At 40.7% G+C, this 23,592-nt stretch overlaps 3 protein-coding genes across 3 annotated transcripts in view; all 3 read left to right on the forward strand.

The window, feature by feature from the left end:
- Window positions 1-23,592, forward strand: part of LOC137096208 (M1-specific T cell receptor beta chain-like) — a 69,708-nt gene that overhangs the window by 12,387 nt on the left and 33,729 nt on the right. The window contains exon 3 of the mRNA XM_067464845.1: window positions 1,978-2,120. Coding sequence (XP_067320946.1) covers window positions 1,978-2,120 — 143 coding nt within the window. The remainder of the gene's footprint in view (window positions 1-1,977; window positions 2,121-23,592) is intronic.
- On the forward strand, window positions 5,423-13,313 carry LOC137096121 (cationic trypsin-3-like). Its single transcript, XM_067464320.1, has 5 exons — window positions 5,423-5,482; window positions 7,634-7,790; window positions 9,085-9,338; window positions 10,886-11,022; window positions 13,115-13,313. The coding sequence occupies exons 1-5, from the start codon at window positions 5,443-5,445 to the stop codon at window positions 13,262-13,264; spliced, it is 738 nt and encodes a 245-aa protein (XP_067320421.1). The 5' UTR covers window positions 5,423-5,442; the 3' UTR covers window positions 13,265-13,313.
- LOC132767571 (anionic trypsin-like) lies at window positions 17,975-22,292 on the forward strand. Its single transcript, XM_060762679.2, has 5 exons — window positions 17,975-18,070; window positions 18,456-18,615; window positions 19,612-19,865; window positions 20,495-20,631; window positions 22,035-22,292. The coding sequence occupies exons 1-5, from the start codon at window positions 18,031-18,033 to the stop codon at window positions 22,182-22,184; spliced, it is 741 nt and encodes a 246-aa protein (XP_060618662.2). The 5' UTR covers window positions 17,975-18,030; the 3' UTR covers window positions 22,185-22,292.

A 23,592-nucleotide genomic window follows, 5' to 3' on the forward strand; every position in this document is an offset into this window, starting at 1 on the left:
ATCTGCGGAATGACCAGGGTGGGACAAAGGACTCTTGTCTGCTGGAGCTAGGTGTGAATGTTTCAACTGACCACCTTGATTAGCATTTGATGGCCTGGCTGTTGTTTGTTGTGGCTTGTTTGTGCCTGGAGCAATCTTTTGTTGAGAGGTGATTAGATGTCCCAGATTGTTTCCTCTCTGCTGTTTTGCTGTTGTAATTTTAGAGTTTTTTAATACTGGTAGCCAGATTTTGTTCATTTTCATGGTTTCCTCGTTTCTGTTGAAATTGTCCACATGCTTGTGGATTTCAATGGCTTCTCTATGTAGTCTGACATGGTGGTTGTGAGAGTGGCCCAGCATTTCTGTGTTCTCAAATAATATGCTGTGTCCAGTTTGGTTCATCAGGTGCTCTGCTATGGCTGACTTCTTTGGTTGAAGTAGTCTGCAGTGCCTTTCATGTTCCTTGATTCGTGTTTGGGCGCTGCATTTGGTGGTCCCTATGTAGACTTGTCCACAGCGGCATGGTATACGGTAGACTCCTGGAGAAGTGAGAGGATCCCTCTTGTCCTTTGCTGAATGTAGCATTTGTTGGATTTTCTTGGTGGGTCTGTAGATAGTTTGTATGTTGTGTTTTCTCATCAGCTTCCCTATGCGGTCAGTGGTTCCCTTGATGTATGGCAGGAACACTTTTCCTCTGGGTAGATCTTTGTCTTTGTATATTTACTGTTTATGTATTTTGTCTTATGGTTTATATTCTTGCTTTTTTGTCTGTTTGTGGGTTTAGTGTTAACTTTTCCGAATAAAAATTATCAATAAAAAGTGAAAGTTAAATGTGTAATTTTTGTGAAACACGGGGACTAAGAGAAGTGAATAAGTAATTGTACCACCAGCACATGGCACTTCTACCTGCTAGCTGTAACTTATTACTCTTTAATATATGACATTTTTCCATTTTGCTTGTGAGTAAGCCAAATTCCTAAACATCATCATCCACAAAACATCCTGTTTGGAACCAGCTGTACGGGGAGTATCTTGTGGTCCCTGCATAATTTTGAGAACTATATTTCGCCCTCAATGTTTCTGAATACTCCTGTGTTGTTTCTAAGGGGGTGAACTAGTATGCTCTGTCTTGAATAATATATCGGCATTTTTGATGTCACATGGGAAGAACCAGACTGTTACCAAAAAAGGAAGTGTGTACCGTAACCACATTGAAACCATGTCAAAAACCTGTATACCACCCAGAGAAGCAAAGATGAGGATTGGTTGGTGTATGACTATTCTTTTCTTGCAAGCAGGCAGGTGTTTAGCTCCATATTCTCCTTTTGCTTTGCTGCTGTTGTTGCTGCTGCTGTTACTGTTGTTACGTGCCTTCAAGTCATTACTTATGGTGATCCTAAGGCAAACCTATTGGCAATGTTTGGTCAGAGGGGGTTTGCCCTTGACAATGGTTGGATCTACACTGCCATATAATTCAGTTTCTGGCTGATCTGCCTTGAACTGGATTATATGAGTCTACTTTACCATATAATCCAGTTCAAGGAGGATAATCTGGATTCAGAAACTGGATTCAGAAACAGTGTAGATGAGGCATCCTCTGAGGCTCACTCAAGGTCACCCATGGGTTTCCATGGGTGAGTGCAAACTTGAACCTGTGTCTCCTGGTGTCCTATTTGAATGCTCAAACTACACTACTATGCTGTCTCTTTCATTTGCTTCACTTATCTGAGCATAAACTCATTGGGATTTTCTTCTGGTTGGTATGTACTAGATTGCTCTGTTAAAATTCAGATCCAAGTTACAGATCTTGATTAATTTTCTTTTCTTTTCAGAATGCACACATTCGAGAATCACTCAATCCCCGCTGAGTCTCGTGGTGCAAAAAGGCGAAACTGCTGTGCTCAAATGCAATCAAACGTATGGGCATAATGCTATGTCCTGGTACAGGCAGGACAGAGGACAGGATTTACAGCTCCTTTTTCATTTCTATTATGAAAGAATGGAAGACACTGGCAAAAAGCTCGACCGCTTCATTCCTGAGAAGACCCAGAAGGAGACGTGCAACCTGAAAATAAATCCTGTGGAGCCAGGGGATTCTGCTGTTTATTTCTGTGCAAGCAGCTTAGACACAGCACTTCAAAGTAACTTCACCTTCCTACAAAAACCTCTTTGTGTTATCATTATTTCTGTGCAGACACAGTGAGCATTTTAAATGAGGGACATAATAGATTTCTTGCTAATATGGACATTATATGGCATTATATGTAGGAAAGGTTCCTAACCATATCTAGTGCAAGCTAGTTTAGAGAAATCAGGAAAGGTGTGCAAGAATACCTTCCAGGTCATGGAGAAAACATGCTTGCTATAAAAAAATCTAGATTATCTGATTTGAATTGGATTATATTAAGGGGGCTCGGAGAGCTTCAAGAATGTTTTTCTTAGAAATGTTTGTTTCTAAGGAACTGTTTGAGAAAACAGCTATAGGAATGCTGATTAATAGTTAACCTGTGTGTACAGAAAGGTTGGAAGAATTGAGGAAGAAACTACATAGAAATACCTGAAGTCACATAAAAAAACGTGCTTAACAGGTATTCTACCTGCTCATCTAGAAACACTGCTTAACTTGGGAATGCATGCTATAATATAATAATTTAATTTTTTTTAGAATACCCTATCTCTCCAACACATATGGCAAACATTTAATGCCAGCAAAGAGACAGTCACAAATTACATCAAAACAGGACACATCAAACAATATAAAACAACTTAACTATAAATTTAATACCAAATAAAAGTTAACCAGAAAATAAAACTTGATAACCCTAGCAGACATAATCACGTAATATAAATTTACACAGAATAAAACACTTAAAACAACTGAAACTTTATAAAGAGGTAAGACGGTTTCCAACAACTGACAGGCTGGGGTCAATTCCAGTATCTAGACAGGATTTAATATATCTAGGCAATTATATATGTTGAGACGTATTAGTCTTATTCCTCTCCATATGCTGAGTGCAATGATGTGTTTTAGCAACTTTTTGAAAGAGGAGGAGAGAGGGGGCAGTTTTTAGTTCTTTTGGGAGGAAGTTCCAGAGGTGGGCAGCAATCCGTTTACAAACCAGCTCAAGCACTGTGATCTGTGCAGAAGGGCCCCTCTCTTGTTCCCACCAATCGTGCTTGAGACAGGGGTGGGACTGGGAGCAGGGCCTCCTCCACAGATCACAGTGCTCGAGCTGTGATCTATAAACGGAGATGCGGTTCTGCAAATAGTCTGGGCCTGAACTGCTGAGGTAACGACCAGTACTTTGTATTTAGCCCAGAAGCAGATCAGCAGCTAGTAGATTTGCCGCATCATGGAAGTCATCCTCTCATGTTACAGTGCTCCAGTTAGTAACCTGGCTACCGATCTCTGCACCAGGTGCAGCTTCTGAACTATCTTCAAAGATGGTCCCATATAGAGAGTGTTGGCAGTAGTACAAATGGGAAGTTACCAAGGCGTGGACTACCATGGTCAGGTCTGGCATCTCAACGTATGGGCTCAGCTGCCACACAAGTTTTAACTAAAGGTGCTCCTGGCCACTGCTGACATCTGGGGTTCCAGGGTCAGCGATGAATCCAGAATCACCCCCAGACTGCAACCTGTGTTTTCAGGGGGAGTGGGACCCCATCCAACACAAGCAATAATCCCAAACCCTGATCCGCCTTCTGACTGATTAGTAGTACTTCTGTTTTGTCTGGATTTTCCTTCAACTTAGCCCTCATCTAGTCCATCACTGATGACAGGCACCAGTTTAGGGGAAGGATGGCATCCTTGGCTTTTGGTGGAAAGGAATAATAGAGTTGGGTATCATCAGTCTAAATTCAACACCGAACTCCAAAACTCTGGATGATCTCTCCCAGCAGTTTCATGTAAATGTTGAACAGCATGGGGGATAGAACTGAACCTTTAAAGACCACCACACAGGCCACTGGCCGGGGAGTCAGAGTACCCCAGCCCCACCATCTGGGTACAATCCTTCAGGAAGAATACCATGATTGATGGCATCAAAAGCCATTGAAGTGTCTAGGAGAAGTAGAAGGGACACACTCCCCCTGTCCAGACTCACTTTGTAGATCACCCAATAAGGCAATCAATGCCATCTCTGTCCCAAAGCCAGGCCTGAAACCAGATTGAAATGGATCCAGATAATTGGTTACAACCAAGAAATTTTGGAGTTTTGAGGCCAACACCTTCTCTAGAACCTTGCACAGCAAGGGGAGATTTGAAACTGGCTGATAATTACACAGTCGAGTGGGATCCAATCCAATTCTTTAACAAAGGTCTTACTATTGGCTTCCTGAATCTAATTGTCATTTAAAAGAATGACAATATATATATATATATTTATATACTGCCTTTCTCACCCCTGGGGGGACTCAAACTGGTTTACACAAAAATAATGGCAAGATTCAGTGCCTTATGTTGGGCACTGATACAATTCCAATACAAACAATTACAATAGCAAAACCACAATAAAACATAAATCACAATGAAAATAATACATCAACAAGCATTAGAACAATAAAACAGTCTCGTCAGTCAAATTGCCATTCCAGTCAATGTCCCTCTAAAATGCTACATACATCAACTCTTCGAAGGCCTGGTCCCAGAACCATGATTTAAATTTTTTTCTAAAAGCCAGGAGGAAGGGAGCGGATCTTACCTCATTTGGGAGTGTGTTCCATAGGCGGCGGCGGGGGCGGGGGTGGGGGGACACAGCCGAGAAGGCCCTGTCTCTCGTCCCCACCAGATGCATTTGTGCTGTTGACGGGAGCGAGAGCAGGGCCTCCCCGGATGATCTTAGATTACGAGGTGGGACACAGGGGTGGATGTATTAAACAAGGGACTGAATTTGCTTGCCATTCAGCTACATTTTATAAAATAAAATGAATACTTTAATTTTTTCCATTTTTCAGAACTGACTAGGGTATGATCTACACTGCCCTGTATCCCGGGATCTGATCCCAGATAAACTGTTTATCCCAGATTATCTGGCAGTATAGACTCATATAATCCAGTTCACATGAGATAATGTGGACACGTAGAAGGGTGCTGAAGCTGCTGACCTCTGGTATAAAACACACCCCTCGGCCACCTACTTTAACATGGATACATCCACAAGAGTATAACAAGAAACAAGGAAAATGTGCTTATTTACATCTTTTTGTTTCACAAGTTATTCAGTTGATATTTGTTTCCCAAGAATGAGGTTTTCCTGTTTATTGAAACCTGAAGAAATTTGAACCCATATAATCCAGAATATCAAGGCAAAAAATCCTGCAATACCTGCTTCAAACTGGGTTCGAAGTGAGAAGCTGGTGGGACCTTGGGCTGAGGAGATAACATCAAGAATTCAGTATAAATTTGGAGGGATTTCTAAGCAAGTCATGTTCACAATTGCAAAGTTACCAACCAGGATCATGAAACTCCTCTTTATCTTTGCTTTTCTGGGAGCAGCAGGTAAGATTTTTTAAATTGCATTTAATCTAATGTATTATGTGACAGTGAGGTGGAATACTGTAAAGAGTTCCGAGATGGCAGGAATAATGATTTTAGACTATAGATAAGGAAAACTACACCAGAATTCTTTGTATTGAAAACATCTTGCAGCAGATCCATTCTTCAATCCAAGCCACATTTCTTAGAATATCCTGGACTAAGTATAGATAGCACACCGCAATTGGACCCTAAATACCAGAGGTAAAAACTAGAATAGCAGGGCAGAAAATACCTTCTGGCAAACAAACTAGTCCAATGTGGGCTAGGCAAAACTACGATGAGGTGGATCTGTAATTGGTTAAATGGACGAACCCAGAGGGTGCTCACCAATGCTTCCTCTTCATCCCAGAAAGAAGTGACAAGTGGAGTGCCGCAGGGTTCCATCCTGGGCCCGGTCCTGTTCAACATCTTTATTAATGACTTAGATGAAGGACTAGAAGGCAGGATCATCAAGTTTGCAGACGACACCAAATTGGGAGGGATAGCCAATACTCCAGAGGACAGGGGCAGGATGCAAAACGATCTTGACAAATTAGAGAGATGGGCCAAAACTAACAAAATGAAGTTCAACAGTGACAAATGCAAGATACTCCACTTAGGCAGAAAAAACGAGATGCAAAGATACAGAATGGGGGACAATGCCTGGCTCAAGAGCAGTACGTGTGAAAAAGATCTTGGAGTCCTCGTGGACAACAAGTTAAACATGAGCCAACAATGTGATGTGGCGGCAAAAAAAGCCAATGGGATTTTGGCCTGCATTGATAGGAGCATAGTGTCTAGATCTAGGGAAGTAATGCTACCCCTCTATTCTGCTTTGGTTAGACCACACCTGGAATATTGTGTCCAATTCTGGGCACCACAATTCCAGAGAGGTATTGACAAGCTGGAATGTGTCCAGAGGAGGGCGACTAAAATGATCAAGGGTCTGGAGAACAAGCCCTATGAGGAGCGGCTTAAGGAGCTGGGCATGTTTAGCCTGAAGAAGAGAAGGCTGAGAGAAGATATGATAGCCATGTATAAATATGTGAGGGGAAGCCACAGGGAGGAGGGAGCAAGCTTGTTTTCTGCTTCCATGGAGATTAGGACAAGGAACAATGGCTTCAAACTACAAGAAAGGAGATTCCATCTGAACATAAGGAAGAACTTCCTGACTGTGAGAGCCGTTCAGCAGTGGAACTCTCTGCTCCGGAGTGTGGTGGAGGCTCCTTCTTTGGAAGCTTTTAAACAGAGGCTGGATGGCCATCTGTCAGGGGTGATTTGAATGCTTCTTGGCAGGGGGTTGGACTGGATGGCCCATGAGGTCTCTTCCAACTCTTTGATTCTATGATTCTATGACATGGGAGGAATAAATTCTTTCTAGAATTGCTAGCTCTTTGACTGACTTTGCTTGATAGTAAGGTAGGTTCTAGTCTAGCCTCTCCAGGAAGGGAGTTAGATGCCCCATCTACACTGCCATATAATCCAGTTTCTGATCCCAAATTATCTGCTTTGAATTTATGTAACAATGTAGACTCAAATAATCCACTTCAAATGCAGATAATATGGATTCAGAAACTGGATTATATGGCAGTGTAGATGTAGCCTGTAAGGTATCGGAAGGCAGTAGAAGCATTGCAGTTAGAGAAGTGTGTGCTCCCTGAAGTAGTACAGGTCACAAATGTTTACATATTGGGAATTAGGTTTCAATATGTAGAACTATAAGAAAAAATATGTTTTTTTTTATTTCTAGTATGAATTATTGTGAACTACACCTCCCTTACAATGGATCAGTCCACAATTACTCCTCGGCTTTGTTCTGATATATTTCACATATTTCGAAAATTAATTCAAATCATTTAAAATTGTTATAGGAAAATAAAAAAATACTTGGGGTTTAAAATGTGAATGTTCATTTGATTACTTCACCCTTAAAAGCCTTCTTATTAATACAGAAATAGAAATAAGATCAATATCTTAATTATATGCAGTCTGAAAAACGTGAGGTTATGGGACAACTTCCTCCACTTTCCTAACTGGCATGTTGGCATTAAGGTTGTGTTATGTTGTGAATAAGCCTTTTGTAGTGTCCAAGAAATTTTACCACCTTTATTCTTTGCTTTCCTTGTTTATCAGTTGCTGCCCCTTTTGATAATGATAACATTGTTGGCGGAAACCCTTGCAAGAACAACTCTGTCCCCTACCAGGCGTCACTGAATGCTGGGTACCACTTCTGTGGTGGTTCCCTCATCCACGAGCGATGGGTTCTTTCAGCCGCTAATTGCTATAAACCGTAAGTGCATGCCAACTGTTATTGCTCTTCATGCATTTGCGAGGTTCATGCAAGATCTTACAATGTCATCTCACAGGGACTCCATGAAGAACATTTGACTTAAAATGTACAGCACATACACGATTATTATTGTTTTTATTATTACTTTTTGACCTCTTCACATGGGCCGCCGGAATCGCTATGCAATGTGGTGAATCTGGTGACTGCCGGCTGGGAGCGTGGGGAACTTGTCGCCCCATGCCCTGCATTGCCCAGTTTACATTTAAGCCAATCACACAGGAGTAAGTGTAAACTGCATGGCTTCTCCCCATACCTTCTGGCGCAACACAAGAAACCTTTGTGTTGCCGCAGCGGCAGTATACACCATTTCAATGCTAGTTGAGCCACAGAGCTCCGCTGGAAGTTCCTTTGTGTCGTGAGATGTAAGCCGACAGGCTCTGGGGTCAACTGTGCCTGAACCATCATATGCCGATAAAGTAAGCCCCTTCTGATGAGGTCAGTAATGTTTCTGAAGATGTGAAGATAAAAAATAACAGTTCAATAAAAAAACAGAGAGAGGAAGGGATAAAGGAGGCAAAAGAAAAATGAAATGCATGGTAATTTTTTTAAAAAATGGGTCTCATGATCAGGAAAGCCCCTACACTAGAAACGTTCAAAAAGAACCTTAAAACCTGGCTCTTCTGTTGCACCTTTGGCGAGTAGGTGCACAACATGACACTATTGCTCCCCTCAACGCTTCTGTCACTGGGGTACACGCCCCCAAATGGGAAGATTAGTTTAATTTTATCTCATTAGAGTTTTTTAACATTTTATTCTGTACATGTGGCCCACCCACTGTTACTGCGACTGTGTTTATTTGTAGTGTTATTTTGTTATTGTATTCATATGTTTTTATGTAATTTTGATGATGTAGCTTGTTGTTTATGTTTTGGTTTTATTTTGATGTAATATGTTGTCTGGGCTTGGCCCCATGTAAGCCGCTCCGAGTCCCCATTGGGGAGATTGTGGCGGGGTATAAATAAAGATTATTATTATTATTATTATTATTATTATTATTATTATTGGGCTTAAGTAGAAAAAGTGGAAGGCCTCTGCTGTAGAACATATAAAAACAATTGTATTTAGCTTATCAAGCTGCTAACCTGAAAGCTTGATTAGATCAAGTTACAAAATCCAGTACGAACAGTTGCAAAGTTAACATTTTAGATGTACCCCTCTGCTACATAGGATATTGGCTCATTTCACTGGTTTGTTTATATATGCTCAGTACAATATATGATGGTTAATTTTGCAGCCGCATCCAAGTGAGGCTTGGAGAGTACAATCTTATGGGGGTGAAAGCGTGGGAGCAGTTAGTTCTTTCTGAAAAAGTCATTCGCCATCCCAAATACAAGACGCAGTTCCTGGATAACAACATTATGCTGATCAAGCTGCGAGACCCTGCTAAACTGTCCTCACGCATTGCGCCCATTGGTTTAGGAGATGGATGTGCAGCTTCCGGGACTAACTGCCTGATCTCTAGATGGAGCAACAAGCTTAGCGATGGGGGTGAGTATGAAGAAGAGTCGGCCAAGCAGACTTTTCTGGCCACGCATGTCATTTGAGAAAGTTATAATTCAGGCATGATGGTTTGCATCTTCAATGCTATGGCCATAGTATCCATGATTGAGAAGTCAATTTCATTTCCCATTATCTTAATGGTGAGACAGTTTTTATTTCTGGAAAGAGAAATGCTGCTTCTCAAGTCTAGTACCTTCGAATCTGAAAACCTGCTCCTTAATATGTAGAGAAAGTAATTACTGAGTTGTAATGGATCACTTTCATATATTCTTAGTTAGGAGTCTTACTGTTTTTTTTGCTTATTCTATTTATATCCCACATTTCTCAGAGCTCAGAAAGTTGCCTTTAAAAAGTTACTATTCCAAGTTGCTATCCAAAGTAATTAATTACCATTAATACTGCATATTGCCATTCCTTTCCCTTCTCTGTGGAATGCTCCTCAACTGATCTACACGTCATATCAAAATCTGTCGTTTCGACTCCAATACCTACCTTCAATTTATTCACAAGGTTGAATTAGGCCTTTTCTACACTGCCATATAAAATCCAGGTCCCTTTACACTGCCATATAATCCAGATAATCAAAGCAGATAATTCACATTTGAATTGGATTACATGAGCCTATGCTATCATATAATCCAGTTCAAATCAGATAATTTGGATTTTATATGGCAGTGTAGATGGGGCTCCCGATTATCTGCTTTGAAATAGATTATATGGTGGTGTAGACTCATATAAGGCAGTTCAAAGCAGACAATGTGGATTATCTGCTTTGATAATCTGAATTATGTGGCAGTGTAGAAGGAGCCTAATACGTAAAGATTTCTGTTCCTGCTTCAACAAAGTAATAAATGATTGCTTTTTAAAATACCTGATAGTTTACAAGTCTATTTGGTACAAAACATAGGTTTCCTTTCATCTACCACTTTCTCATCAACACTGTAACAACGCATGGGGCTCCAGTGCAAACCAGAACTTGAATCTTGTGAGACTGCTACCTCTACCTCCACATTTAATGGGGCCATTATATTCACTATAAAATTAATCAAAATGTTCACTATAAAATTAATCAAAATGTTCCAATTATCCTGCAAATAAGTGACTTTATATATTGTAAAGTATAGGTATACTTATATATCAAGATTATAAGGAATTGATTATATGCTGTGGGGAAAATAGTTAATTATGAATAATAGGTTATTAATAATTTTTACAGCCAAATTCTGGACTTTCCCCCAATGACTTCAGGGAAGCATATATTAATTATCCTCACCCTTCTTACTTCATCTACACAAGAAGCGTGTGGAGGAAGCAGGCTGAGAAAAAGTGAATGGTCCAAGGACATGTCATGCGTTTAAATGCTAAATGGAGGCTTTAACTATCAACCTTCAGTGTCTTGTCTCAGCATAATCACAGTGTCATACGAATCCTTGATACAAATTAAATCCTGTCATGAAACATGAGCTGGTTTTTTTTTATTCTGGAAGTACCATAAAATAGTTGAATTTCTGAGCTGCATCCCTTTCTCCTTTCAGTAAATTACCATGAGGTTCTGCAGTGCCTTCAAGCTCCAGTCCTACATGATACAGCATGCCGAACTGCTTACCCAAGAGAAATCACTAACAATATGCTCTGTGTTGGAGCCGTAGCGGGTGGCCATGACGCCTGCGAGGTAAGATGATCTGTCTTCAAATTGCTTGAAAATAATTCACTAAGCAAAGTTCTCAGATTAATTTGAAAACAGATGCCAGTTTTTAGGAAACATTGGGTTGCAGACTCGTATTTATAACATATTTTACATGCATCGTGGAAATATCTGTCATTGGAAACATCATGGAAACACAAGAAGATTGCAAAATGTATAATGATGGTTTTTTTTAAAACCTGGGTGAAGTTTGGTGGCTAGTGAGGGGAGGGCTTGTTGGTGAGCATGAGCTTAGGCTTGCTAGAGAGCAAAAATGATCAAAGGTTTGGAAACCAAACCTTTTGAGGAACAGGTTGGGGTGCTGGGAATGTTTAGCCTGGAAAAGAGAAGGCTGAGATAGAATTTAATCATTTGAAAGGGTGTCACATTCAAGGGCGGCAGGGGGGTTGTTTTTTGCTGAGAGTACGCCATGGAGCAATGGATTCTAATTGTAGAAAAAGATATTCCACCCAAAGAGCTGTTCAGTAGCAAAATACGTATACTGCCTTGGAGCAAGGCGGAGTCTCCTTCTCTGGAGGCTTTAAGGCAGAGGCTCAAATATCATCTATTGAGAGTGCTTTCATTGTGATACACTGTAGTGTGTATGCCACTACTTGAAATCAGATGCCTCATCTCTTGGAGCATCAGTAATACATGACTCTGGTGACAGGATTATACTTTATCATAAACACATAGTGTTAGCCGGACAAGAGCACGTGTGAAATAAAATGGAAAAATGAAAAGAAAAGAAAAAAGAGAGAGGGTTTTGATTGTATGTTCCTGTATGGCATTGGATTGGATTGAATAGCCCTTGTGGTTTGTCCAACTCTATGGTTCTATGATTCTTGGATGGTAACTAACATGGACTCCTGGAAATCCATGCTCACTTTGTAATGTATCACAGCTGTTATCTGTTCTACCTTTACATTAATGCCTGTTCATACATGTCGATAGGGATCTCCTCCTATGAACCAGTTAGGACATTAAGATCGTCTGGGGAGGCCCTGCTCTCGGTCCCGCCGGCTTCACAAGCATGCCTGGCGGGGATGAGGGACAGGGCCTTCTCAGTGGTGGCCCCTCAGCTGTGGAACGCCCTTCCTGCAGATATCAGATCAACCCCCTCCCTATTGGCATTCCAGAGGAAAGTGAAGACCTGGCTATTTGAACAGGCATTCGACTAGGCAGTGTAATCGATTATTGGAACATGGAATAATGGATAATGAGACTGGATTCTGATTCTATTGATGAGACCTGACGGATTTGTTATATTGATGTATTGATGTTTGATGTTTAATTAATTGTTATGCTATTGCTTTTAAATGTCCAATGATTTTGTATTGTGTATATTGAAACTGTTGTTGTTAACCGCTCTGAGTCGCCTAAGGGCTGAGAAGAGCGGTATAGAAATAAAATAAATAAATAAATAAAAATATATAAATAAATCCAGTTCCCAAAAGAATAATAAGAATGATAATAATGATGATGATAATAATAATAATAGTCCTAGACACTTGGGAAGTGTCCGACATGTGATCCAATACAACAACCAGCATAGTGATCTTGTTTGCTGTGTACTAATCTTGTTGTGTTTCAAATAATAACAACTTTATTTTGGTACCCGGCCTCCATCTCCCCAAAGGGACTTGGGGCAGCTTACATATGGCACAATGGGCCTAAAACAACACATAAAATAAACACACAATACAATACAAGATAAAACCAATAGCATATAAAACAAAGTTTAAGCTCAAAACAGTGCCCAATAACCTATGATGAGAACTGTCATAAAACATAGCCAACTGTAAACAGGAGCAGGGAATAGGATAGTGCAAATTTTAACTAATGAATGGGATGAAAGTGCAGTGCTGTGGCATTAATTGTGGACCATTGGGACTAGACATTCTCAATACAGATTTATTGAGAAAGCAGGATCAGTGCAATAGGCTGTGAGAACAGAGTAATTCTACCTATGAACTTTCCCCAAAATGGCAAAATTTGCAAAAGATAAATTCTCCAGTGAGATGGATCAGCTTACAAGTGGCGCCGTCTTCTAATTCCATCCCACCTTTTTATCTTGCAGGGAAATGCTGGTGGCTCACTGGCATGTGATGGAGTGGTCCAGGGCATTAGTTCATGGAGAATAGGATGTGGTTTGCCTGGTTACCCTGGTGTCTACACCAAGGTCTGCAACTATGTCGACTGGATCCTCAAAACCATGAATGCCAATTAAAACAACTGTTTCACCTCTTGTTTCAACATGTTGATGTACTTTGCTTCTCGTGAAATTGATCTTGATAAAGAAAATAAACGAAATAGATATAAATTACCAAAATACCCCGCTTGTCTTTGTCTTTTAAAAAGCATTCCGATTAGATGGACTCAACAACACAGCCACATTGGAGCCTTAGGACTTCATCACATGGATGTTTTCCCCTGTTTATTCTCCATTTTAACACACTGGGAAAATGGAGCTCCATGGAGGCCATCCCATGACACATGACCATTGGTCACTCATGGGAATCCATCTTGCCAGGATGCTTTTTTATGTCAGTAGAGACTTGAGAAACTGCAAGTCGCTTCTGGTGTGAGAGAATTGGCCGTCTGCAAGGACATTGCCCAGGGGACGCCCGGATGTATTGATGTTTTACCATCTCTGTGGGAGGCTTCTCTCATATCCCCGCACGAGGAGCTGGAGCTGATAGAGGGAGCTCATCTGCACTCTCCCCAGATTCGAACCTGCGACCTGTCGCAGTCCTGCTGGCACAAGGGTTTAACCCACTGCACCACCAGAGGTTCCTGCCAGCATGCTAAAATGGAGAGAAAGCAAGGGGAAGTGGGAAGAAGAAAGGAAAAGGACATGGGACAGCTCTCCATCCCCAAAGACAGACCTTGCTGGGAGAAAACAGGGGTAAGACGGGTCTCCACTTTTCCCAATGCTCTCTCCTGCTTCCCTACCACCCGTCTGAAGAAGTCCTAAAACACCATAGTTTCTTCTTTCTATTTCCAGTTGTTTTCCACTTGCTTAGAATGTGTATGGCTCATTCAAGTTTCAAGTTTTAAAATAACTCAAAATGACTGTTAATTGTTACAAAAGAATACCACAACGTCTGTTGGAAACACTGGGAAACTATGTTAGTACACTTTGACAGAAATTAGGTTCCATTGATAAACTTCAGTAGACACTCAAGAATGCAAGTCCAGTCAGTCTTTCTTGCCCCATTTTGCTCTTTGCCTACGTTTTCAAACGTTTTAAGAGTTGAAAACGATCTATATGTATGTGTGTATATATACACATACAAACACACATTCACAAACACACTTTTGATTGGCATTTCTATAAATAAAGATCAATGACCCATACACATTATCAAATTTTTAGAAACTATATAAAATACATTGTCAAAGGCTTTCATGGCCGGAATCACTGGGTTGTTGTAGGTTTTTTCGGGCTATATGGCCATGTTCTAGAGGCATTCTCTCCTGACGTTTCGCCTGCATCTATGGCAAGCATTCTCAGAGGTAGTGAGGTCAGTTAGAACTAGGAAAATGGGTTTATATATCTGTGGAATGACCAGGGTGGGGCAAAGAACTCTTGTCTGCTTGAGCTAGATGTGAATGTTTCAAATGACCACCTTGATAAGCATTTGATGGCCTGGCAGTGCCTGGGGCAATCTTTTGTTGAGAGGTGATTAGATGTCCCTGATTGTTTTCTCTCTGTTGTTTTGCTGTTGTAATTTTAGAGTTTTTTAAAATACTGGTAGCCACATTTTGTTCATTTTCATAGTTTCCTCCTTTCTGTTGAAATTGCCCATATGCTTGTGGATTTCAATGGCTTCTCTGTGTAGTCTGACATGGTAGTTGTTAGAGTGGTCCAGCATTTCTGTGTTCTCAAATAATATGCTGTGTCCAGGTTGGTTCATCAGGTGCTGTGCTAACAGACCTCACTACCTCTGAGGATGCTTGCCATAGATGCAGGAGAAACGTTAGGAGAGAATGCCTCTAGAACAGTGGTTCTCAACCTGTGGGTCCCCAGGTGTTTTGGCCTACAACTCCCAGAAACCCTAACAGCTGGTAAACTGGCTGGGATTTTTGGGAGTTGTAGGCCAAAAACATCTGGGGACCCCAGGTTGAGAACCACTGCTCTAGAACATGGCTGTATAGCCTGAAAAAACCTACAACAACCTATATAGAATACCTTTAATCTGGTAGCTAATTATTCAAAAATTACCTGATAGTTTAGGAGAAATTAAAGTATAAACTTTTAAAGCAAGCACAAATTATCACAGTTATTATATCATAAAGTGCATTTAAATTTAAGTTTTTCTTATGGAGTTTTTTTGGGATTACAATACCACAAATGGATGAGGCTTGACATAAGACAAAAGCACAGCCCTAAAAGACACTGCCAGGATAATCACCATAATGAATTTAAGTAATATAATGAAGACTTACATTTAATCTGAGTGCATGTATCTTACTCTATGACTGAGAGAGTGTGACTGTGCCTTTCAGGGGGTTAGACTATGAGCCTGCAGAAGTTGTTGTTGTTTATTCAGTCGTTTCCGACTCTTCAGGACCTCATGGACCAGCCCACTCCAGAGCTCCCTGTCGGCCGTCACCACCCCCAGGACCTTCAGAGTCAATCCAGTCACTTCAAGGATACCATCCATCCATCTTGCCCTTGGTCGGCCCCTCTTCCTTTTTCCTTCCATTTCCCCAACATCATTGTCCTCTCTAAGCTTTCCTGTCTTCTCATGATATGGTCAAAGTACTTCATCTTTGCGTCTACTATCCTTCCCTCCAATGAGCAGTCGGGCTTTATTTCCTGAAGTATGGACTGTTTGGATCTTCTCGCGGTCCAAGGCACTCTCAGAATTTTCCTCCAACACCAAGTAGGATCTGCCAAGTCCTCTCAAACAATGTAGAAAATGGCTCCTCCTGTGGCATGGAGCTCCGTTACCTTCCCGCCGGAGCGATACCTGTTGATCTACTCACATATGCATGTTTTTGAGCTGCTAGGTTAGCAGAAGCTGGGGCTGACAGCGGATGCTCACACCTTCCCACCAGAACCCTCACCCAAGTATAAGCTGAGGGGACTGTTTTAGCCTAAAAAAGGGGCTGAAAAACTAGGTTTATACTCGAGTATATATAGTAATTTTTTCTTCACATAGACTTAGCATGGGGATTTGGTTAACCTGCTAAAACAGGGTATTTTGAAACCTGAAAATGGGGCAGGTGAGTTGAACCCCTACCCCTCCTCCTTTGGTTACAGCCCTGGTGTAGATATACCCCTAGGCATGACATGTGTCACGTGGCTTACCTTTATTTGTTTTGATATGCTTTTAAAACAATAGCATGTGTTAAACAAGGGACCGAATGTGGTTGCCATTCAGCTGCATTTTTAAAAATGAAACAAATACTTTAATTTTCCCCCTTTTTCAGAACTGGCTAGGGTGAGATCTACACTCCCCTGTATCCCAGGATCTGATCCCAGATTATCTGTTTATCCAAGATTATCTGGCAGTGTAGACTCATATAATCCAGTTCAAATCAAATAATATGGGATTAGATTTTGGGATACAGGGCAGTGTGGATCCAGCCTTCAGCATAAGTTCAGTTATTCAGTTAATCATTTATTAAAATCCAAAAATGAAAGCAAGTAAAATGGACAGATTTGCTAATCCCTGCCTGGGTCACTTGGATAATGTGGATTATCTGCTTTGATAATCTGGATTATCTGATTTAATAATCCAAATTTTATGGACATGTAGAAGGGCTGAAGCCACCTACTTTAATATGGATGCATCCACAACAGCATAACATGAAACAAGGAAAAAGTGCTTATTTACATATTTTTGTTCCATAAATTATGCAATTGATATTTGTATCCCAAGGATGAACTTTTTCTGTTTACTGAAATCTGACGAAATTTGAAGAAAATGAATTATTACTATTTATACACCACCTTTTCCCTTGCCAAAGGAGACTCAGGGCCCTTCCACACAGCCATATAACCCAGAATATCAAGGCAGAAAATCCCACAATATCTTTGAACTGGGTTATCCGAGTCCATACTGCCACATATTCCAGTTCAAAGCAGATAATGTGAGATTTTATTCAGCTGTGTGGAAGGGGCCTCAAAGTGTCAAAGTATTCATTAATACACTGATGTTATTATACAGTTGTGTGTGTAGGGGGGATATGGATAGATTGTTTATTTGTGTCATTCTTTTAGTGGTCATCTGTGAATTTAAACAAATGGTGTTGTGTATGCAGTACATCATTTGGAACCATCTGGACTAGCGTTTTCTGGCTGGAAGGATTCAGGTTGCATCTACACTACCATATAAAATCCAGATTATCTGCTTCTAACTGGATTATATGGCAGTGTGGAGTCATATAATCCAGTTTAAAACATAATGCAGATTGTCTGCTTTGATAATCTGGATTATATAGCAGAGTAGACCCTGCCTTAGAACCCTCCTCCCATGTAAATCAGTTCTGGAACAGATCTAAGGCCCTGTCTACATTGCTTTATAATCCAGTATCTGATCCCAGATTATCTGCTTTGAGCTTTATTATATGTCTGTGTGAACTCATATAATCCAGTTCAAAGTGGATAATCTGGTATCAGATACTGGATTACATGGCAATATAGGTCCAGTCTTAGAAAGTAGACACCTGTTAAGTTTCTAATGGAAAGTGGGTTCAGGGGAGGACTCAACGTACTATCAGAACTATCAGAATTGCCTGAATCGATTGTGTTTATTCTTTCCATTCTCAGAAATATTTCAGTTTGGTTTCAAGGTACCTAGAGGCATGTTATCACCTTATGTACTTGACAAACATTATTTTAAGAAAGTTTATGCAAGATCCTGGGAAGTGAGAAGCTGGTGGGACCTTGGGTTGAGGAGATAACATTCAGAATTCAGTATAAATTTGGAGGGATTTACCCAGTAAGTCCTATTCACATTTGCAAAGTTACCAACCAGCATCATGAAACTCCTCTTGATCTTTGCTTTTCTGGGAGCAGCAGGTAAGATTTTTTTTTAAAAAATGCATTTGGTCTAATGTATTATGTGACAGTGAGGCAGAATACAGTGGAGAGTTCTGAGATGGCAGGAGTAATGATTTTAGACTATAGATAAGGAAAATTACATTTGTATAATACTTATTTGTATTGGAAACATCTTGCAGCAGATCCATTCTTCAAGCCAATCCTGGACAAATGTTTACTCATTGGGAATTAGGTCATAAGAACAATATCCTGATTATATGCAGTCTAAAAAGATGAGGTTATGGGACACCTTCCTCCAGCTCCCTAACTGGCATGTTGGCATTAAGGTTGCATCATGTTGTGAATAAGCATTTTGCAGCATCCAAGAAATTTTACCACCTTCATTCTTTGCTTTCTTTATCAGTTGCTGCCCCTTTTGATGATGATGATAAGATTGTTGGCGGATACACTTGTCAGAGAAACTCTGTCCCCTACCAGGTGTCACTGAATGCTGGGTACCACTTCTGTGGTGGTTCCCTCATCAGTGACCGATGGGTGCTTTCAGCTGCTCATTGCTACAAATCGTAAGTGCATACCAGCTGTTGTTGCTCTTTCTACATTTGCGAGATTCCCAGGAGATGGGATCAGGCAAGATCTCACAATGTCATCACACAGGGACCCCAAGAAGAACACTCTGACTTAAAATGGATCGCACATACACTATTATGATTGCTTCTATTATTATTTCTCAACTTCTTCACATGGGCCGCAGGAATCACCACACATTGTGGTGAATGTGGTGACCATTTCTGGAGGCGTGGGAAACCCATAGTCCCATTCCCCACATTGCCCAGCTTACCTTTAAGCTGACCCCACAGGGTTAAGTGTCAACAGAGGAAGCCTTTGTGTTGCTGTGGTGGAGGTATACACCATTTCCAAGCTAGTTCAACCACAGAGCTCCGCAGGAAGTCCCTTTGTATCATGAGATGTAAACCAGCAGGCTCTGTGGGTCAACTAGGGCTGAACTGATGTATGCCAATGTTTCTGAAGATGGGAAGTTAGAAAAATAAGAGTTTAATAAAAAAAAATAGAGAGAGGAAGGGATAAAGTATGGAGAAGAGGCATGAGTAAAATGAAATACGTGGTAATCTTTTTCAACTTTGGTCTCATGATGGGGCCTAAGTAGAAAAAGTGGAAAGCTCCTGCTGTAGAACACATACAAAGTAATTCTATTTATCTTGTCAAGATGCCAATCTGAAAGTTGATTAGATCTAGGCTCCTTCCACACAGCTGTATAAAATCCCACATTATCTGCTTTGAACTGGGTTATATGGCACTGTGGAATCAGATAACCCAGTTGAAAGCAGATATTGTGGATTATCTGCCCTGATATTTTGGGTTACATGGCTGTGTGGAAGGGACCAAGTTACAAAATCCTGTATGAACGGTTGCAAAGTTAACATTGTAGATGTGTCCCCCTGCGACATAGGACACTGGTACATTTCATTAGTTTGTTTATCCAGTGATTAAGGAGTGCCTAATAATATGCTCAGTACAATATACAATGGTTAATTTTGCAGCCGCATCCAAGTGAGGCTCGGAGAGCACAACATTATGGAGCTGGAAGGTGGGGAGCAGTTTGTCGATTCTGAAAAAGTCATTCGCCATCCCCAATACAACTCTTGGCTCCTGGATAATGACATTATGCTGATCAAGCTGGCAGACCGTGCTGAACTGTCCACACGCATTGCACCCATTAGTTTGGGAGGTGAATGTGCAGCTACTGGGACTAGCTGCCTGATCTCTGGATGGGGCAACACACTCAGCGATGGGGGTGAGTATGAAGAAGAATTGGCCAACCAGACTTTCCTCCCCAAGCATGTAGTTTGAGAAACATATAATTCAGGCATGGTGGTTTGGATACTGCGATGGCCACCGTATCCATGATTGAGAAGTCCATTTCATTTGCCATTATCTTAATTGTGAGACAGTTTTTATTTCTAGAAAGAGAGATGCTGCTTCTCAAGTCTAGTACCTTCGAATCTGAAAACCTGCTCCTTAATATGCAGAGGAAGTAATTACTGAGTAGTAATGGATCGCTTACATATATTCTTAGTTATGGGTGTTTTTACTTATTCTATTTATATCCCACGTTTCTCAGAGCTCATAAAGTTGCTTTTAAAAAGTTACTATTCCAAGTTACTATCCAAAGAAGTTAAGAACCATTAACATTGTATATTGCTGTTTCTTTCCCTTCTCTGTGAAGTGATCCTCAACTGATCTACAGCTCATATCAAAATCCATCATTTTGGCTTCAATACCTGCCCTCAACTGATTCACAAGGTTGAATTAGGCCTTTTCTACACTGCCATATAAAACCCAGCCCCCTTCTACACTGCCATATAATCCAGACAATAAAAGCAGATAATCCAAATTCTGAGCCATCTCTCTTTCTCCTTTCAGTAAATTACCCTGACCTTCTGCAGTGCCTGGACGTTCCAATCATATCTGATGAAGAATGCAGAAATGCTTACCCAGGACAAATAACTGACAATATGATCTGTGTTGGATCCTTAGCAGGTGGCCAAGACTCTTGCCAGGTAAGATAATATGCCTTTGAATTGCTTGAAAACAATTCATTATTAAGTTGAAAACAGATGCCAGTTTTTAGGAAACACTGGGTTGCAGACTCTTATTTATAACATACCTTACATGCATCATGGAAACATCCATCATTGGAAACATCATGGAAACACAAGAAGAATGCAAAATGTATAATTATTGTTTTAAAATATCTGGTTTGGTGGTTCGTGAGGGAAGGGCTTGTTGATGAGCATGAGCTCAGGCTTGCTAGAGAGGTTAAAAACAATAAAAGGGGCTTTTTCCAATATGTCCATAGCAAAAGGAAAAGCAAGGAAATGGTAGGAAGGCTACATATAGGTTTTTTGGTCGTGTCAGGAGCAACTTGAGAAACTGCAAGCAAGTAATGGCAAAACAATAGTCCCCCTCTATTCTGCTTTTGTCACACTTCACCTGGAATAACGCTGTGTCCAGTTCTGGGCACCACAATTTAAAAAGGATATTGACAAACTGGAATGTGTCCAGAGAAGGCTGACCAAAAATGATCAAAGGTTTGGAAACCAAGCCTTCTGAGGAACAGGTTTGGGTTCTGAGAATGTTCAGCCTGGAAAAAAGAAGACCGAGAGGGAATATAATAGCTATGTTTAAACATTTGAAAGGATGTCACATTGAAGAAGGAGCAAGTTTGTTTTCTGCTGAGAGTAGGACATGGAGCAATGGATTCAAATTGCAGGAAAAGATATTCTATCTAAAGAACTGTTTGGTAGTAAAATATGCTGCCTTTAAGTGAGGTGGAGCATCCTCTGGAGGCTTTAAAGCAGAGGCTGGATGATCATTCTTTGATAATGCCTTGATTGTATTTTCCTGCATGGTATGGGGATGGCCCCAGTGGTTTTGTCCACCTCTATGGTTCTATGATTCTTGGGTGGTGACTAACGCAGCATGGCCTCCTGGAAACTCATGATCACTTTCTAATGTATCACAGCTGTTATGTGTCCTGTCTCACATTAAGGCCTGTTCATACAATCGATTTTAAGTAGAGATAACTTATTTTAATGTTTGTGTATACTTACAGTTTATTTTCCGGCATTGAATGTTTGCTGTATATATGTTGTGTTCCGCCCCGAGTCCCCCTTGGAGTGAGAAGGGTGGAATATAAATGCTTTAAATAAATAAATAAATAATACATGTCGATAGGGATACAGTTCCCAAAAGAAATATAGATTTATTGAGAATGCAGGAGCAGTATCATAGGGCATGTCCATGAATTGCATGCATTATGTAGTCTGTGAGAACAGAGCATTTCTACCTATGAACTTTTCCCAAAATGGCAAACTTTGCAAAAGATAAATTCTCCAGCTAGATGGATCAGCTTACATGTTGGACCTCTCTTCTAATTCCAACCCTCTTTCTTATCTTGCAGGGAGATTCTGGTGGCCCAGTGGTATGTGACGGAGTTCTCCAGGGCATTGTTTCTTGGGGAATAGGATGTGCTTTGCCTGGCTACCCTGGTGTCTACACCAAGGTCTGCAACTATGTTACCTGGATCCAAGAAACCATGAATGCCAATTAAAACAACTGTTTCACCTCTTGTTTCAACATGCTGGTGTACTTTGCTTCTCGCGAAATTGATCTTGATATAGAAAATAAAGAAAATAGATAGATACAGATTACAAAAATACCCCACTTGTCTTTGTCTTTTTGTTTAAGTTGTCCGATTAGATGGACTAAACAACATAACCACATTGGAGCCTTAGGACTTAATCACATGGAAATTTTCCCATTTTCTCTCTATTTTAACACACTGGCAAAACAGAGTTCCATGGAGGCAATCCCATGACACATGGCTTCATCCAGTGGCCATTCGTGGGAATCTGGCTTGCCAGCATGTTAAAATGGAGAGAAGATTCCACTTGATTCAAGAAAGCGGGGGGGGGGGGGGGGGGGGAGCGGGAAGAAGACGGGGAAAGGACATGAAATGGCTGTCCATTCCCAAAGTCAGACCTTGCTGGGGGGAAACGAGGTAAAACAGGTCTCCATTCCTCCCAATGCTTTTCCCTGCTTCCTTACCACCTGTCTGAAGAAGTCCTAAGACACCATTATTTCTTATTTCTCTTTCCTATTGTTTCCCACTTGCTTAGAATGTGCATTGCTCAAACTCAGTTTTCTGCAAATATTATGGAAATGATTCTGGCTGTAGCCAAGAAAAAAAAATCCTAAAGCACAATATTACTGCTTTGCAAAACAAATTCAAATCCCATAATTCTGTATTCAGTGTCAGTAATGGGGAAACCTGGGGCAAGGCTTCTGGTTCTGAAAGCTTTTGTTTTGTGCTCCAGTTAAATTATGCTGTTAGTTTGCTTCTGCATTTGAGATTCATGGAGATGGATGCAATATTTCTCCGACAATGTTCTGATGGGTTGCTGTGAGTTTTCCAGGCTGTCTGGCCATGTTCCAGAAACATTATCTCCCGATGTTTCATCCACATATATGGCAGGCATCCTCAGAGGTTGAGAGATCTGTTGGAAACTAAGCAAATGGTGTTTATATATCTGTGGAATGTTCAAGGTGGGAGAAAGAACTATTATCTGCTGCTGATGAAGTAGGCCTAAATACCTAAAGGCACCAGATCCTATCTGATCTTGGAAGCTAAACAAGGTAGCCTGGTTAGTACTTAGATGGTGAACTAACAACAAATGCCAGGTGTCGCTTGTTATATTTCAAAGGAAGGAACTTGCAAAACTACCTCCGAGTATTCTTTACCTAAGGAAGCACCATAAAATTTAAGGGACCACCATAAGTTGACAGGTGGCAAAAAACACACCTACCCACACCCCTATGAAATCCCTTTCCCCTTTTGTCTGTGGATTTTGAGAAGATTTTAAAAAAAATGCTTCACACTTATTCAAGGTACAGGTTTCCCTCTACTGGAAGCTTTAAGAATTTTTTTCTGAAGAGCAACCACATTCCTATGGTGTGTT

This window comes from Anolis sagrei, chromosome 2 (genome assembly GCF_037176765.1).
Source record: "Anolis sagrei isolate rAnoSag1 chromosome 2, rAnoSag1.mat, whole genome shotgun sequence".
Taxonomy (NCBI): Eukaryota; Metazoa; Chordata; class Lepidosauria; order Squamata; family Dactyloidae; genus Anolis; species Anolis sagrei.